We start from the raw sequence: 17,768 nt of genomic DNA, 5'->3' as shown, positions 1-17,768 counted from the left end.
AGCATCCGGCATTCAAAACACACCGGCCTACAGGTGCGCCCGCTTTCGCCCCGTGAAGCATCATTCGTGATGCACAGCGTCCCAGTGCATCTCCCAAGGACCAAACCCGTCCACACCTGCCGTGCCTGTCCATCCAAACCTTGGACGCGAGGCACATGCACAAAGTTCACCGTCAGCGGTGATAATCAGCACGGCCCGCAGCGGCCCGGTCTACTCTCTCCTCATCCGGTGCACCACCATCATGCAAAGCGGGATGCCATAACGCATGAAATCACGAAGTAGATCCGGGTATGTAGTCTCCCTTCCATGTACGGGGAGTCCACGGACGCAAAACCCGTTACGGCACGCGAGACGGGCATGGTCCGCACCGTTCATTATACCGGCAGGCCTCACACCCGATTTGCACGTACGGGTCACCGCCTGACTGCCCGGAGACCGGAGATGTACGGCGTGTCACACAGTGACCCGCCCGCGCGGACGCAGACTGAAAGGAAGGCCCGATCGTTCGCGTGGGGCGTCATAAAGAGCTCGCGCCCAGCACTCAGCGCCCGCCGAACGGGTTCGATGCGCAAATGACCATGGCGTAGGGCGATCGGGAGGCTGCAGGCTTATATGCCTCCACGGAACCGCGCACGCGCACTCCCGGCGGCGCCTGGGGCCACGGCCGAGGAGTGGAGGCAATCGAGCACGCCGCGGCGGGGGCCGTCAGCTGGGCGACGTGCCAGTGGTGGTGGCGGCGGTGGCGGCCCCGTGCGCGTTCGGTACCGCGGCGGAGCGTGCACACGCGAGGTGGACGCGATCCCGGGAGATGCGCGCCGCGGCGGAGCACGCAGGTCGGCGGAGACAATCGTCAAGCCCGCGGCGAGGTGGGGGTGGGGGTAGAATTTTGGATGCCGCCTCCTCCTTCCCCGTCCCCGACGAAGCAAGAAAACCGCCTGGGCAAGCGCAAGAGGCGGGATCAGTGGCTTTGGATTGGTGTGCACATAGGGGTCCGTGTTCCCGTCACCCCGACACAGGGGGCCGTTACTGCAGCAACGGCCCTCTATAATTGCCGTACCTTCCCTTGCGATCGTGGTTCTCGGAGCTCGTTTTCTTGTCGATCGCCCGGCGGCCATGCCTAGGTGAACCACGAGTGCGGGAGGACAGGCGTGCGTCGATGGCCTGCTCATGTGATCGACGTAAGCGAATGCGGCGAGCTGCCCGAAGGGCTCGCATGCCAGGATTGCCTTTGGTGCATAGGGGACCCTGGAGCAAGGTAAGTTGTTACGGAAGCAGTAGAACATTGAACCTAGTCGAGCGCGGCGATATCGACTGCCTCCGCCGACTCCAGAAGCCTGCTTTGAGCTCAGAAATCGCCTCGCTGTCGTGGAAGAAGATAAGAGTTCGCGGGCTGACGCTCCAGTGGTGAGCTGTACGAGATAAAATTGATGGCGGTAATCAACTTTCATGGTGGTCCGGGAAGGGCGATGGTACAATTCCTCCTAGGTACATTTAGAGTGTCAATCTGGCGAAAGAAAGGCTGATTAGCTGAAGTGCATATTGGGCTGAAACCGGTAACAGTGTTGCTTGTCCACTTTGTCCTAACGTCTTTAGATGGGCGGTACGGTATTAAAAAGGGGAGAGCTTGCAAATATGGTCGGCCGATCTCTTGTGTGCTGTCATTTCCACAAACAGGTCACTGACAATTGTCCGCTGAAGTTTGAAAGGTTCGGCACTCGTACACAGCTCGTCGGATGCGAGATTTCATCGCTATACTCGGAACACGTTCAGTCTGCAATCCCAACTACAGGTAGCCAACAGCCCTTCTTCATACAACGACCACGCACACCCGACCACGAACTCTGTGTGCGCGTCGTGGATCGCAAGCAGATGAGAGCCCCCGGGTGGCGGTGTCGTCGTCCATCTGCAGACACCTCGTCAGCGTCACGACGGCTCCGCACAGAAGTGAAGCTACTCACACTCTGCAGGTCATGTCGTAGCCCGCGCTCGCGAGCACGTCTGCGCGGTGCGGGCTCCACTGCACCTTCCGAACCGCATACTCGTGTCCCGCGAGGTGCGTCTCGCACACGCCGCCGACCGCGGGCTGCCCTGCGCCTGGGTCCCCCGAGCCAGGCCCGAGCCTCACCATACGGCAGTCCCAGGTCTTAACGGCCTTGTCGACGCCGGCGCTCGCTAGCACGAAGGGTCGGTACTTGTTCCAGTCGAGCGAGAGCACCTCCCCGCCGGACGCGGGCACGGTCAGCGCCGCGGCGGTCAGGGGCGCGGAGAACGCGTTCGCGCCTGGGGCGGCGGGCGCGTACGCGGGTGCGCGGAGGTCGAAGATGCGGACCGTGCCGTCGGTCGAGCACGTCGCGATCACGTCGGGCTGGTGCGGGGAGAAGAGGGCTTGATAGACGCAGGACGTGTGCGCTTGGAGCGTGGTGAGAGAACGGGGTCGTTCGGGTGTCCACTGTGCGGAGGTGGGTAGGGATCGCGCGGAGGGACAATCGAGAACTTACCAGCTTCACAGTGCCTTCCCACGAGGAGGAGATAAACTGGTCTTTGTTAATGTTCGACCAGTCCACCGAGAAGACCTCGCGGGTGTGTTCTTGCCAGGCGTGTATGGGAAGATCCTACGTATGCTTGCGGCACTTGGGATCTGGAGACCGATGTTGCACGATGGGCGAGGCGACATACCTTGACCATGACATCCCACAGCTTGATTGACCCGTCTCCGGACCCCGACACCAGTTGGTTCTCATGTATCTCTGACCACGCGACGTCATACAGGCCATCCTGCGTCTCATAACTGGGACGCTCAGGTGCCGTAGACGCCTAGAGCGGGAAGGGCTCACAGATGATCCAAGTTGATGGAGGGCATCCCAGGAGGACCCGGTCCTAGGGAGGCCAGGTGCAGCCTCCCGTTCCCGACGAGTCCATAGTTTGCAGCGGAGGCGATGGCAATCCGGCCGTTGTGGAAGGGCGACCAAGCGATGCCATAGTGCGCAAAACCGGGGGTATGAAGTGCTGCTGGAGGCGGTTTGCTCATTCGTGCGACGAGCAGAAGACGAGCGAGAGGTGGTGGTGCGGGGGAGAGGCGCTGTCTGGCTGCTGATTTCAATGTCGACTCGTAGTCTGAGCACTTCAGCCGGGCCGCAAGATGCCGGGTCAGTGCACGTGACAATTGGTCAGGTATGATCACAGGGCGGTTATCTGTAATGTTTCGCAGTTGAACATAGGATAAGTATGTCGGGGGCGGCCGCACTCGAGTTTCGCGTTCGCAGAGGGCGCACGATGGTCGCGACTGTGTGCACAGCGAGAACAAAAGCGGCAGTGGCAGCCAAACAAAGATTGCATCGGGGACAGACCGGACGCCCAGCGAGGAACAATGACCGTCGCCTCCATCGCCCGTCCTTGTTCTCCTTCCCATCCCATCTCCTCCCCCTCCCGCGCACCCACCCCTCCACGGCCCCTCTTCTCTCCGCCCCCAACCCCCTCTCCCTCTCGCGCCGCGCGCAGAGATGATCAAGCGCATGGCGTCCAAGTTCCACCTCCGCAACCACGGCGACACCGCGTCCTCGTCCTCCGCCTCGGCCACCTCCTCCGCCTACACCCAGTCCACGCTCTCGCACGAGACGCGCCTGTCGATATCGACCGAGCGCACCTCGCTGCACGAATGGGTCAAGCACCAGTCTGAGCAGCAGCACCCCGCCGTCCCCGCCGCGGCAGAGGAGCCGGCCACCGTCCAGGTCCGCCGCACGATGGGCGCGTACCGTCTCTCCGATTTTATCATCCAACGCACCCTTGGCACCGGGAGCTTCGGCCGTGTGCATCTAGGTGAGTGTATGCTCTTCATTTGCGGCTGCGAGGCGTATGAGAGAGGGTTGGGCGAGGACCCAGGGAGAGGGGTAACTGACGGTTGGATGGCGGGTATGATCAAACGGTTTGCAATGCTGGGCAGTGTCTTTTCGTTGTATCGATAAGCCGAAGGTCGTCGCTGGTCGCGATTTGCGGAGGATGAATGGTCGTCGAGCGATGGGCGACTCGCTGAGCACTGCTCAGCTTAATCTCGCACGGGTGCTCGAGCGAGAGATCTGATCAGCGGTATGCTGTTCGGACAACCTAAGCATCCATCCCCAACTACTTAGATATGATGCGCGAGTTAAGCCGCAACTTAATGCGCCACATCTCCAATACGCACCAGGCTGACGCGCGTATACCCACAGTGCGCAGCAAACACAACCTTCGCTTCTACGCGATCAAGGTACTCAGCAAAGACCGGATCGTGCGCATGAAGCAGGAAACGCATACCCGCAACGAGCAGATGATGCTCAAGGCGGTGCAACATCCGTTCATCATCAACCTCTGGGGCGCGTTCCAAGACACTGCAAATTTGTACATGGTCATGGACTTTGTGCCGGGTGGCGAGCTTTTCACGCTCCTCCGGAGATCAAACGTAAGCAGCCCTGCGTTCGCGCGCATGCAGCCACTCAGGATCTCCGTGCAGCGGTTCCCCGACCCGGTAGCAAAATTCTATGCCGCAGAAGTTGCGCTCGCCTTGAACTATTTGCACTCGCAAGATATCATTTACCGTGACCTGAAGCCCGAGAACATCCTCCTGAACTTTGACGGTCATATCAAAATCGCCGACTTCGGCTTCGCAAAATACTGTAACACTACCGTTTGGACGCTGTGCGGTACCCCAGACTACCTCGCACCCGAAGTTCGTTTCCCCCTATCTATTCGTCTTGCATGTACTGACTTCGCCTGCAGATCATTGGGAACGCGCGTTACAACAAGTCCGTAGACTGGTACGCCTTGGCGTGCTCATCTTCGAGATGCTCTCTGGCCTGCCCCCTTTCCATGAACCCGACATCTCTCCTGTCGTCCTCTACGAGAAGATTGCGCAGGGCCCGTCGTGCGTCAAGTGGCCGGCGTTCCATCCCAACGCAACGGACCTTATTCTTAAGTTCATGGAGCGCGACCCTTCAAAGCGGTTCGGGAACATGTTACACGGCGCGGGCGACGTGTTCGCCCACCCGTGGTTCGCGGAGGTCGACTGGAAGAAGTTACTCAACCGTGAAATCACGGCGCCATACCTGCCCAAGATCGCGAGCGACGGTGATGCCAGCGCGTGAGTGGCGGCGTTTCTGGATATATGTGTGGCGTTGATTGCTAACGCTACCCTCTAGATTTGAGCGTTATCCGGAGGAAAACGCGGCGTCACAGTATGGGCAGATGACCCCAGACCCGTATGGCGACCGGTTCCCCGACTTCGACTACACGAGCTCATGACCTGGCTGTCGAGCGCTGGATGCTCTCAATTCACCCCCTGTCGCTTCCGACCCTTCACCCTCCCCACGTGTTGTACTATGTGCATTCAGCCGTCTGTTGTACTGTTTGTACCACCGCTTCATGACCCCACTGCCTTCTCCACTATCTATCATCATCTCGTCAATGCTCTCTGTTGTTTTGTCGCATACCCATTGGACCCTTCTTCGTCTGTAGCTCTTCGAACGCATAGGATGCATCTCTCTCACAACGGACTTCCCTCTTTCCAAGGAACGAACGAATCGCACGAGTGTCATGTTTCATCAACGGCGCCTTCTTATGTATGTGGACACGGCCTTCCAGGACGAGAAGTAGGATAGACAGACGCCATACACAACGTAAACGTTCCCACAGCGTGGAGCCATTAAGACGTGGCTGGCGGCACATCGACAGAGGATGCGACAACAAGTTGGAGGGGAGAGAGAACTCTGAGAGGCATCCAAGGGCGCGTCGATGAGGGGAGGTACGACGGCCGAGCGGAAGACGATGCGACGAGGATGTCGTGAGTGGACTCGGATGCACATCGCGCGGGGATGCTCAAATGCGTGTGCAGAAAAACCGTCGGCATTTTTCGTCCGTCGCTCGAACCCGCCGCGTCGCACCCCGAGCCGAGACAAGCTGCAGTCACGCCGGCGAGCCTTCGCCAAAGGAGGCGCATGCTGGCCTTGGAATGAGGAGACATAGCCATAGACGGCACGTGGAGGTGGAGGTCAAGCAGAAGTGGTTATTGAATAGATTCGATGTCGTTCCAAAAGCCCGCTGGGGTGCGGTAGGGGTCGGTCGATGGAAGTCGTGTGGGGGAAGGCAAAGGCGAGCATGTACAGCGCACCCGGAGCGCGGGCGCGAGGGTGGAGCGATGGCTGTGAGGGGCCGAGGGCCGTGGGGAGGTCGTTCTCAGTCCGGCTTCTCGTGTACAAGGAGGAGTGTGGGGTTCTGTATCGTCCCGATGGCGTTGAAGGATGCGGCTGGCGAGGCGAGGGGTGAGGGGAGAGGGAGTTGTCCGAAGGGGGCTACCATGGGGCTCGTGTGTATCAGGGGAGGTCAAAGTTGCGTTCGAGAGGCCGATAAGTCGTGCTGATGAGCATCCACGGCCCCAACATCCTACATGGGCGCGGGCATCTCACCGCTACGCACCTCGCGTCCTCTGGACATTTGCAACATCACGAGCAGCCTCGTAACCCGATTTCCAAACGGGAAGCAGCCGGGCTCCGATTCGTTGCCGTCTGCACGTAAGGGGGAGGCGGGCAAGTCGAGACACGGAAAGAGCGCGTCCACGTAGAGCGCGAGGCGCATGCTCGTGTCCTCATCGTAGACGTCCTCGTCTCCGTCCACATCCTCGTCCTCGTCCTCGTCCTCGTCCTCGTCCCTGTCCCTGTCCCTGTCCCCAAAGATACCGGCAGTGAGATAGTTGAGGCGATGCCCCATTCGCTGTGGCATTTCGTGGACGCTCTCGGGAAGCCCGTTGAGGGTGACATGGTAGTCGAGGACGATCTTCGTGAGCGACGTACAGCGTTCGGCGAGCACCTTCAGTGCTTGAACGGAAGGAGCTTTAGCATCGGAGGGCCATCTGCCTTCGCGACTTCCATCGTGGTATATCGTGAGATGCCGCAGGAGTGGCCAAGCGGACGCCATGTTTGCCAAGGAAGCGTCATCGAGCATGAACACGTGGCCGTTGATATCGAGTCGCACTTCAGTGAGGAGCTGGAGTCGGCTAGCGGGTGCGACAAAGGCTGTATCCAGCACGAATGGCCCTCCTATCTTTTCTGTGTCCTGTTGAATATCCAAAGCGATGCATTCAAGAGTCTTCGGGACGTGGGAAAGAATGCGTGATATGTGCTTGTCCATGTAATGTTGCATAGATGAGGAATTCGTGAATCGTTCCATGCATTCGGGTGTGGCCGTTGTATTGAGGGTAAGGAGGCGTAGCAAAGGAGGGGATACAACTTGAATGATGTCTGCACATTGGTGGAGTTTTCCGGTTTCCACCCCCACAGAGAGATTATCGAGGGCCAGAAAGAGCCCATGGAGTGTCTTGCAGTCAAAGCGGGGATTAAAACGGAGGCCATGAAGTCGGAGATCTCGGAGGTTCACCACACGTCCAAGTCCGGGCAAGACGCTAACATCGACGAGTCCGTTGAGGGTGAGCTGGGTCAACGACGGTAGTAGCTGAAGAGGGGCGAGATCTTCGACTGCTGGACTGTTATACAACAGTTGTATCCGGGAGATGTTACGTGCACTGACGACGAGAGTGCTGAGGACGTTTCGTAGCTGATGTCTCTGATGAGACGCACAGATCTTGTTGTTCACTGGCGTAAAACTGACTTGCTGGAGGGTCGAAGGTAGCAAGGCAGAGATGATAGGGAATGGAAGCGAAAGATCGAGGTATGGTGAACGAAGGAGGTTGGGAAGAATGGGGTGCTCGCGATTGTAGCGCGGGAAGAATATGTCCCAATCCACTTCGGCGGAGTAAAATATGCTTGAGATGTGCCGGACGTGTCGGGCGTACAGTTCAAAGCGCTCCCAATCTCGTTCGGTGGGGTTTTTATGTAGTTTAACGTGCTGTAACGTTATATTAGTGGGTGTGAACGGGTAGCTCAACTCTCCGGTATATAGACCTACCATGAACACACGGCGAACAAGGGTCCGTTCAGAGCCGGGGAGCAACAACAGCAGCGGACTAAGGTTGTCTAGAGTGTGCCAAAGACGGGGGAGAACTAGGCTGCTGATATCCTTGGAAACGCGTCCCATGACAGCCAAAGTTTTGCGTGTTGAGGGGCCGTTGTGATGTGGTGACACAATATGCAGGATAAGTTCTGAGCAACCTAGGACACGAAGTACTGGAGATCGAAAGTGCTGCTGCTCTGGAATCTGGTGGTGTTTGTTTGGCTATGAGTGGCGGTTCCATGACTTTCCGCGGGGAGACTTACATGCTGAACTGGGCTCTTTGTGTGCCCCTCATTGGCGCGCATCTTGAGTTCAGCAGGCTGAGAAGCGGTAGTTTGAACGTTTCGGTACACCCAGAATGCAAAGAAACTTACCTGCGACATGTGCCAGACCCTCGTCAGTCGTCAAGAAAATCGTTGGCCAAGCTGCATCTCGGACAGGCGCGAACCGTTGCCACAGCTGGCACGCCCAGTGCCCGCCGGCTCAGGACGGCCCGGAGTGGTCTCGATCGGCGTCCGCTGCGAACGCCGGCGCCTCTGCCCATGCACATTGTACGCCCGGAATGGCATCCGTACCGGCCTCCATTGCACGGAAGTAGATCAGGACACTGTGCCATTGAGTGCGTGTGCAAGCAGATGCAAACGGATCCGAGCTGGTGGTGACATCATACATTATCGCGAAAGCGGGGGATAACACAGTCTACACGTGATAAGCAAAGCCCAAATGCATCAAAGACCACAGCACAACCAGTAACAAGAGATCGGGCAAATACAGACACTTCACGCTCCCGCTCACATACTCCACTCCTCGAAGAAGTCGGCGTCGAAGCTGACGAAATCGATCATGTAGTCGTCAATCGTGCGGCCTTCCTCATCTTCGTCTTCGTCTTCGCCGGCCCCCTCGCCGGCCTCCGTGGCGACCTCCGTCACCACAGCATCCTCTTCGGTCGGAGCAGCCTCCCGCGTGTCCGCGGTAGCCTCGGAAAACATGGTCAGAGTCTTCTGCACAGGGGTAGGTGCGACGGGCGTCTCCGTCCCCGCGTTCCCCTTCTCCCCGCCGAAGTCAGCAGCGTCGTCATCCTCGAGCAGCATCTCTTCTCTCGCAGCGACGCGCGCCGCCGCTGCGTCTTCGACGTCTTCGTACTCGCCCAGGGCGTTCACAAGCGCACCCGAGGTGCTGGTGTCGTCGAGCAACGCGCTCCAGTCGAACGCGCCCCGTTGGATGACGAGAGCGTCTAGTGAGCGCTTCTGGTTGGCCTTGCGCAAGAGGGCTTCTTCGACGGTGTGCTGGGAAACGAAGCGATAGATGTGGACGTCGCGAATCTGACCAATGCGATGCGCTCTGTAGAAATGAAAGCAAGGCAATCAGAAAGTGTGCACAGGATGCAGGCGACGTAAAAGCTTACCTGTCTTCGCACTGCCGGTCCATCTGCGGGTTGAAGTCGGAATCGTAGAAAATGACCGTGTCAGCGCCAGTCAAGCTGTTGCCCGCGTCATTAGTCACGAACATCCCAGATGCCACAAATATCCACTCACTTGATCCCCACACCGCCAGACCGCGACGAAGAGATGAAGCAAAACACGCGCGGGTCCGCATTGAAGCGTTCGGTGATGTACTGCCGGTCCTCGATCTTCGTCGCGCCGTCGAGCCGCAAGTACAGGTAGCCGTGGAAGTTGAGGAAGATCTCAAGAATATCGAGTATGCGTGTCATTTGCGTGAAAATGAGCACGCGGTGTCCGCCCGCCTTGCGGTCCCGTAGCAGCTGCGCGAGCACCTGCAACTTCCCGCAATCGTACTGAAGCAGAGACGGGTCCGGGAACGCAATCTGCAGCTTGACGCTCGCGCGGTGCAGCGGTGCGTCGAAAGCGGGATCCATGGCCATCGCAGCAGCCGTAGGGTCTTCGCGAAGGGTAGGTAGAGCGATCAAAGGCAAATCGCGAGCAACGGCGAATGGGGTGACGAACGCAAAGCGGTCGATGAACGGCGCCATCTCCTCTGCCCGGGTGGCGACCGATTTGATGGCAGATCGAATAGTAGTCGGGGTAGTGAGATAGGCCTTCGGCTCGTGCGGGATCTCCGGTGGGAGGAGCGGGGAGTAGAACTTGTGAATCAACGCTAGCTTCTCCGCGCCGTAATGGGAATGTGGCTACACCGGTGACGATTGACGTAGCCGATCTGTGCCCAATGCGCAATAGAGGCAGCGCGCTGTGCCACACCGTGTACTTCTTGAAACCCCTGATTGTTCGCGTGTCCCGCGGAGGAGCTTGCCCAGGTACGTCGTTGATCATGGGTAGAAACTGCGTCCCGTCCAGGCGCTTCGTTTCGCGCGCCGCGATCTCAGGCAAGCCGATGTCATGCACGAACTCGAAACCGAGGAAGTCGAGGTTAAGCGTGTCCTCGTCCAGCCGCGATAAGAGTTGTCTTCGCACGAGCAGCTCTTTGATCTCAAAGTCCGCGACAGCGGAGCGCTGCATAGCGAACGAGGTAACGATCGGGCGGACCTCGAACAAGTCCGGGTGGTTGACGACCTTCCGGAGCTGCATGAGGATGTTGGCGATCTTCTGGTACACGCCCGACTGGAGGTCGTGACGCGTGTCTGTTCGGCCCATAAACTCGTCGTATAGGAAGCGCTGGCGCTTGGAGAGAGGACACATGATGATGTGCTCGAACTTCTGCGGAAGCTCCTTCTCGACATCACGCTTGAGGCGACGGAGGAGGTATGGGCGAAGGACCTGATGCAGCTTAGTGACGCGTGCTTGAGTTTCGTCGTCTATGGACCCGAGCTCGATTGCGCGCTCCAGCGGATCTAGATGGCTGCAAGTCAGCACGCGGTGAACATGGACGAGAACTGACACATACTTGCGAACCAATCTGCAAACTCCTTCAAGTTGGCAAAGTCCGTACCAGACATCAAGAACTGCAGGAGAGCCCATAGCTCCGTCAGGTTGTTCTGGAGCGGGGTACCCGTGAGAAGTAGCCGGCGGAAAGACCGGAACATTAGCAGGGTGTTCCATCGCTGGCTCTTGAAATTCTTGATCATGTGCGCCTCGTCCAGGATCATATAGTACCACCGTTTGCGCTTGAAGACGTGAGAGTCGCGGCTCGCGAGGGTGTAGGACGTGATGCAGACATTGAAGTGGTACTTGTTGTTCCAGCCCTGACGAAGCTCCTTGCGCTGCTTCGTGTTGCCGTGGTACGGGAGGACGTTGAACCCGGGCAGAAACTTCTTGAATTCCATCTCCCAGTTGAGCAGTACGCTCGTCGGCACGATGATCAAATGCGGGCCCCAGATGCCACGCTCACAAGCGAGGTGAGCGAGCAACGCGATAGTTTGAATGGTCTTCCTGCGTGGCGGTCAGTCGCCGTCGAACGGCCGAAGGTCAGAAGACTTACCCAAGACCCATCTCGTCCGCTAAGATCCCGTTGAGGTTGCGCGCGTGTATACTGGCCAGCCACTCCAGCCCTGCCTGTTGGTACGGTCGAAGGTTACCGCGTAAAAGTAGTGGGGGCTTGACTTTCGCATCCGGGTCCCACTCGACCGGCGCGACGGCATAAGGACGCAGGTAGTAAGGAATGCCATTGTAGTCTTCTTCCTCCTCTTCAACGACTTCATCGTCCACGACAGGTGTGATGCCACTGAGAGGCTCCTCCGGTTCGTCGACTGGGACGAGATCGGGGGAGTCGGGGGGGCCGGGGTCTCGGGTACAGGAATCTTGACGCTAAGGACAGGAGGGCCATCGGTAAGTGTGTTGTCAGGAAGGGTGGTGTTCTTAAAGGGCGGCGTCCATCCTGCTGGCAAGTCGTCTTGAGCCAGAGTGGCGTCGAGAGTCCCGTTAGAGATCTCGTTCAACGGACTTTCTTTGACAAGCTGCGGGGTGTGAGGGAGGAAAGCGTCATCGTCCATGTCGAGAACCATAGGGGTAAAGGCTGGGGATGGTTTCCGTTCCGCGTAGAAGTGCGTCAGTATCTTCTCGGTAGTCTTGGGGGTACCGACAGCGCTGGTGGACGCCTCGCTCTGCTCCGTGCGTGAAGGTGGTGAGGATGGCAGCGGCTCCTCCAAGTTGTCTTCTTCTTCAGAAGGAGTCTTGAGGTCCACGTCCATCTCGAGCTCCCTTGGTGACTCGACGATGATCTGCGACGCGCTGTCCACTTCCATGTCTATGTCAGGAAGAAGCATCGAGATGCCCTCGTCCTCTGCGGAAGAGTCGGACTCCTCGCTGTCGTGGTCAGCTTGCCCTTCGCCATCCTCGGTAGCAGGCATGGTGCCCTCGTTGTCGGACCCGTTGGGACCCAGCTCAGGATCTGGTGAAGCGACACTGCGTGAACGACTTCGCGACTCGCGTACGAGGTCCAGACGCTGGACTTGCAAGATCTGGCCAGACTGGTCCAGGATTGCGTTGAGATGCTCTTGCCCGCGTCGTCGTTCTTCTGCTTCCCATTCCAGACGCTCTTGTTCGCGGACATGCTATGATCGTGTTCAATATCAAGAAGACAACTGGGGCAGGAACTCGCTCACGTAAACCGCCTTCCGCCACTGCCCCAAGACCATGTTGAGCGTCGACTTCGCAAGAATCTTCATGCGTGCTTCTTCGGCCTTGTTTTCCATTTGCCAGTGTTTGCGTATCTTGCCCGCCACGTTCGCCGCCATCTCCCGCCCGTCGATAAACCTGACGCCTGGTTCCTCTATTTCGCGTACGACGTGTGCCCACGTATCCTGAGCCTCTGCGCCACGAAACTCGTATGACGAGCGTTCGACCAGCCGGCCTTCCCTCTGAAGTGCGTCTACTCGGCGCCATACGTCTAATTCCTCTTCCAGCTCCGCGTCGATGTTCTCCGTGGTCGTCTCGTAGCCGTGACGGGTGACGAAGGAGGAAAGGATGGCATCGAGAGAGCCGTCGTGTTTCTTGAGCGGTGGCCGCTGCAATGGATGCGAGAACAACGGCGAGGGCTTGCGCACGATGAGTTTGACGCGTTGGACTGGGTGCTTAACGGGCGAGATCGAGGGCTCGTCGACCGGCTGCTGAACACTTGCGCGTTTGCTAATGGACGCCGGCGGCGCTGATATGGATGCGGTTTCGCTAGGCGTGTCCCGCGGTGGCCTGCGAGAAAGTCGGGTGCCGGAAGTAGTGGGAGTCTCGGGTTCCACAGGAACACGCCGCCTTTTGCGGGGAGGCTCAGAGTCGCTGATGGATGTGCGTTGGCTTGACGTGTCCTGTCCGATGAGAGACCGCCTGGGAAGTGACTTTCGGGGGAGAGGAGTGATTGGATCTGCTGCGACTTGCTTACCCTTGCCTTTCCGTGTTGATGACTGGGGAGTGACCTCGGGCATAGGTTCACCGTCTGGGTGCTTGCCTTTCCACTTCACCTCTGCCTTGATGTCCCAAAAGGTGCTCGCGGCGGGATCATCCGCAGTGCGGGTCTTTTTGGGATGACGGGTGGAGGAAGTTGGAGTGCTTGCTGCTTTTATATCTTGGAGTCGTTCTGTATGAGCTCGCCGAGTGGTTCGTCGAGAGGGCCCTGCGGAAGCGCTTGAGCTCAAGAGATCATATTCCAATTGATACTGTATGGTTCAATCAGACAAGCGAATCACTCGGACCCCTGGCAACTTACTCGCTGAAAGACATCCGACCGGTCTTGCTTTGCCACCTGTAAAAAGCGCAGTCAGTATGATACTTTCGGGTAACCGGTCCCAATGCGAAGAACAAAACGCTGCACAAGTAAATACACCAGTCGAAGAGCCTACCCAAGACTTCCTCCACTTCACGGAGCCTTAGTGGAGTCCAATTGCTTACCATCTACGGTCACTACCAACCGCTAAACCTCGCATGGCGACCGTGATTGCACATATTGAAGCGCATCTTAGCCGTAGCAGCAGCAGGACCGCGGTACCCTCCAGAACCGCTTTCGTTTGCCGCAGCGTCGCATGCACATCGGGGCCCAACATTGCATCATCATGCAACATTCAGCCATGATGTGAGCATAAGTCGGGGGTGGGGGCTCGACTTGACGACAATGAATGCAAAAGAATAGACAGAGGGACATACCTCAGGATCATAAGACAACAAAGACACAAACTTCTCGAGATGAAAAGCTTCGCGAATCTACGGAACATGAGAGATGCGCGTAGTCTCGGCCTGATATTGTGCGTACCATCGAGTCATGAACCCCAAAGATCCTGTCCAGCTCCGTCTGCCGCTCCTGAATCCACTGCGCGCGCACCTCCTCCACGCTCATCTCGGTCGTCGACCCCGCGTTCGCGCGGTTTTTCTTGCGGGGACCTTTCGTGCCATTTTTGCTGCCCGTTGCCACGCTCGAAGAGGCCTCGGAAGCGTGCACAGACTTCCGCCTCGCACTCATGGTGCACGGATGCGCGTGGGATGGCTGTATGCGCTTGATCTCCGCAGATACTGGACGGTTCGACGCGCTTCTTGTGCTGGGAGGGTATCCGTAAAGTTCCTGACGAGAATTAAGGCGGTTTCGGAGGGAGAGGGGGAGGGGCTGGTGGAGGAAGGAGGTCGAGCATGCTGGGCGTCGTCTGCGAATGTGAGAAACGTGTTTGGTTCGACCAAACAACTCATCGCAGGCGTGTTACTGCTTATGGGAGCGTCGGTGGCGCCACACGGGCGCTCATTCACAAGTCGTCATTCGGAGTTCTCAGTTTTGGCCCTCTGTCATCGTCAGGCACACCGAGGTGCAGCATGACTGCGAAACAAAGCTTTCCGTTCGGCTTCCAATACAGTACATGTGCACGGCGAGTGATCTCGTACGTTCAATGAGTCGTTGCAGTCTGTTACTTTCCCCGCAATCGTCTGACCAACACGGAATTTACATGATGACACAGCGACCCCTCGATCCAACTGTCTGTTTGCTCGGGAAATTCAACGCTTACGGTGAGGGCTACTGGGATCCTTTCCCATCAACGGTTAGCGACATCCTAACTCAGTGGCGCAAGAGGACTCACACTCAGCGGCATCTCCATGATATCCCCCCATTCCAACCGCGACCACTTCTCCGGATCAGCCTTCGCCTCGTGAAAGTGCGCAAACGCCAGCGCGGTCTGCACCGCGCACACCTCCACGGGGACGCGCCCGACGCCCGTCGCCAGTCCGGTCATCGCGACGTTGCGTATACGTTCCCCGGGGCCCGCGTCCGCGTTGTGCTGGTCCACGGCCACGAGCAGCGACCACACGCAGTTGTACACGATCTCGCGGTGCCACGAGACCGAGCTCGGGATGCGCATCGTGGGGCAGAGCGCGAGCACGCGGCATCCGGTCGGGTTGTCCGCGCATGGCGTTCCCGTGAGCGGGACGAGCGTGCAGGTCCCGGGCGGCGCGAAGCCGCGCCAGCGTGCGTAGAGGGTCGTCTGGGCCGCGCGTGTGAGCGCATCAGGATCTGAGGCAGGGGCCAAGGCTTCAGAAAGGACTGCGTCGTAGCTGCGCGTCCACATATCTGTAAGCAATGGGCGGGCCGGTGCGTCGAAGAACTCACCTTCCGTCAAGACGACCGAAGGAATTGGCGGGGGAAACGAGGCAGTCGATGGGCTTTTGGAGATTTCCCAGTGTGCAGTGCTTGATTTCGACGTGCTTTGCGCATTCAGGAGGTACGATCTTATCGAACTCCGTCTTCCAACTCTCGACGAGTCGCGGGTTGAGGTCGAAGAGGATAAAGTTGAGAGCGTCCATCGCGTGCTGAATGAAGAAGGATGCAGGTTTGCTGTCCTGTTTACGTCCTGCTGGTGTTCATGTATTCGTGGTGGTGGATGTAAAGCGACCCGTCTCCGAATGAGATTGCGAGACGACTACAACGTTCCCGACGCTGTCGGAGCGCCCGACATACAAAACATCTATGCTGTCAAACCCAGTTTTATATATGCGACAAGCCCAGATAGAGAGAGAGAAATCTACAGCCCTGACCCAGAAAAAAGTACCCCTCAGCGATACTCCACGTACACCTCCCCCACCAACACGGCACACCCCACGCCCATCGCCACGAGCGAGATTGGCAGATTCGTAAGCAAGAACTCGCGCGCGCGCACGTGGATGCCCTTCCCCACGAGGATGTGCCGCCAGAGCAGCCCAGCGAGCGACGCGGAGAACGTGAGCGTGAACGCCCCAAAGTTCGACCCGAGCGCGAGCGCGTAGATCGCGCCGGTGAGCGCGCGCTGGTCGTGCGTCGAGAGCGGAGTGGGCAGCGAGGCAGAGTAGATCTGGAGGACGCGCGCGAGGAGGATCGTTGCGCCGATGTTCGTGCCACAGATCTGGCGGGATCGCGAGCAGAAATTAGCGACGGCTCGAAGTTGGAAAACGGGCGGACGTACGTTGCACAACAGACACGCCAGGAAGCCCATCCCGCCCACCGCGCCGAGCGAGCCGGTCGCGCGCACCCACGCAGCCCAGCCCTTGGCGCAAAGCGCGACCCAACCTTGCGACGCCAGGCCTTGCACAAGTATGAACATGAGGAAGGCGAAGGGGAGAAGCGCGATCGGGAGGCGCTCGAGAACGTGCGTCACCGTCGGGAAGGTGTCGTGAAGGTGTGTAAAGAAGCGCTGCGAAGACAATAGGAGAGGTGGACGCGAGCGAGGGTGCTTGAGATCCACGGGGGTCGAGGGGAGAATAGGAGATCCAGGCGCGGCGATAGTGGGCGCGCGCGAGCTCAGGTCGTGCAGCTCCAGCTGATGTGTGTCCACAGCGCCTGCGACAACAACTTCTTCATCTCCATCCACGGGCGGCCGCGCGTCCTCCGCTCCAGCTTCCACCGCGACAGAGTCTTCCTGTGCCTCCTTCGTTTTTTGCAACCCCGCATTCGCCCAGTCGTACCATACGTCGCGCATTAACATGATCACCGCCGGAGGCACGGTGACCATCCACACTGGTGCGCCGATTGTGCTCACGCCGACAAGCACCACGAGCGTCACCAAGAGGAGGACACTTCCGAATATCGCGCCGCGTGCGTCGATTAAGGTTGCGCGGACTTCCGCTTGAGTCAGTCCAACGTCGATCCGTGCGGGGATCAAACCTGGGGTGCGGAATAGGACGAAGAGGAGGGGAAAGACGCAGAAAGCGGCCGCGAGGAAAGGTAGGACAACGTGGGCGGCATATGTGAGGAAGGAGATAGAGAATGCGCCGGAGAGGACGAGGTTGGTCGGATTTGAGGAGACAAGCACGACGGACGCTATAAGAGTGTGAGTCAAAGACGGGCGACAGGATCGCACGGAGACGCACCCATGTTGGCAGCGGCGAACTGAGAAAAGATCCAAGCAGTCGGCGGAGTGATTCCGGCGACTCTAGTGAAATAGGCGAGAAATGCTGTTCCAGAAAGGATGACCGGGTCCTACGGGAACGAATCTCAGTACCGTGGTATAGCTGGTGGGGCAAGGCCACTCACGTTTCCGACAATAATCCCACAGACGAGGAAGAAGAGGTAGAGGTACGAGAACAGAACGCGGCCCGACGATCCGCCCTTGCTGGCAACCCAGAAGGCGAGGAAACGAAGGAGCCCTGTAGCGTCGAGCGATATTGAAATGTACGCCTGAGTTGGGTATGAGAACAGTTGGCAGTAAAGGCCAGTCAAGCCTCTTACCAATGAGATGAAGAGGGCCATGATATTCAACGGTTCGATGCCGTTGGTGCCCACTATACCATCTCGCAGAGTCCTTCCATTAAAGACCCCACAGGCTAGAAGAAGCAAGACGGAGATGAGAGGAACGGTGATAAAGTTGAGGTGGAGATGTCGCCGTTTGGGGGGTCGGCCGTCCGGTGGCGCGATGTTCATCGAGACCAGAGCATGCCGCGCGG

General features: G+C 58.4%; 5 protein-coding genes across 5 annotated transcripts; 1 reads left to right on the top strand and 4 right to left on the bottom strand.

Moving 5' to 3' along the window:
* Window positions 1-1,749: 1,749 nt before the first annotated feature.
* On the bottom strand, window positions 1,750-3,028 carry BXZ73DRAFT_93070 (WD40 repeat-like protein; the record flags this gene model as incomplete). Its single annotated transcript, XM_048026580.1, has 5 exons — window positions 1,750-1,903; window positions 1,959-2,449; window positions 2,499-2,612; window positions 2,677-2,788; window positions 2,835-3,028. The coding sequence occupies 5 exons, from the start codon at window positions 3,026-3,028 to the stop codon at window positions 1,750-1,752; spliced, it is 1,065 nt and encodes a 354-aa protein (XP_047871981.1).
* A 472-nt stretch (window positions 3,029-3,500) lies between these two features.
* Window positions 3,501-5,274, top strand: BXZ73DRAFT_93069 (kinase-like protein; the record flags this gene model as incomplete). The annotated part of the gene is made up of 6 exons (XM_048026579.1): window positions 3,501-3,816; window positions 4,206-4,435; window positions 4,487-4,702; window positions 4,753-4,782; window positions 4,818-5,113; window positions 5,172-5,274. The coding sequence occupies 6 exons, from the start codon at window positions 3,501-3,503 to the stop codon at window positions 5,272-5,274; spliced, it is 1,191 nt and encodes a 396-aa protein (XP_047871980.1).
* A 3,491-nt stretch (window positions 5,275-8,765) lies between these two features.
* Window positions 8,766-13,303, bottom strand: BXZ73DRAFT_93068 (SNF2 family N-terminal domain-containing protein; the record flags this gene model as incomplete). The annotated part of the gene is made up of 10 exons (XM_048026578.1): window positions 8,766-9,315; window positions 9,380-9,454; window positions 9,510-10,120; window positions 10,141-10,149; window positions 10,191-10,780; window positions 10,834-11,318; window positions 11,368-11,610; window positions 11,637-12,439; window positions 12,491-13,052; window positions 13,218-13,303. 10 exons carry the CDS (start codon window positions 13,301-13,303, stop codon window positions 8,766-8,768), a joined length of 4,014 nt encoding a protein of 1,337 aa, XP_047871979.1.
* A 1,549-nt stretch (window positions 13,304-14,852) lies between these two features.
* On the bottom strand, window positions 14,853-15,656 carry BXZ73DRAFT_93067 (macro domain-like protein; the record flags this gene model as incomplete). Its single annotated transcript, XM_048026577.1, has 3 exons — window positions 14,853-14,882; window positions 14,936-15,407; window positions 15,463-15,656. The coding sequence occupies 3 exons, from the start codon at window positions 15,654-15,656 to the stop codon at window positions 14,853-14,855; spliced, it is 696 nt and encodes a 231-aa protein (XP_047871978.1).
* Window positions 15,657-15,904: 248 nt separating this feature from the next.
* On the bottom strand, window positions 15,905-17,745 carry BXZ73DRAFT_93066 (uncharacterized protein; the record flags this gene model as incomplete). The annotated part of the gene is made up of 5 exons (XM_048026576.1): window positions 15,905-16,231; window positions 16,292-17,145; window positions 17,196-17,304; window positions 17,359-17,502; window positions 17,554-17,745. 5 exons carry the CDS (start codon window positions 17,743-17,745, stop codon window positions 15,905-15,907), a joined length of 1,626 nt encoding a protein of 541 aa, XP_047871977.1.
* Between the last annotated feature and the right edge of the window lie 23 nt (window positions 17,746-17,768).

Source organism: Epithele typhae, assembly GCF_022376455.1.
Source record: "Epithele typhae strain CBS 203.58 chromosome Unknown BXZ73scaffold_103, whole genome shotgun sequence".
Classification (NCBI taxonomy): domain Eukaryota; kingdom Fungi; phylum Basidiomycota; class Agaricomycetes; order Polyporales; family Epitheliaceae; genus Epithele; species Epithele typhae.
Note: the sequence above shows the minus strand (reverse complement) of the source record. Positions and strands in the feature narration are given on the sequence as shown.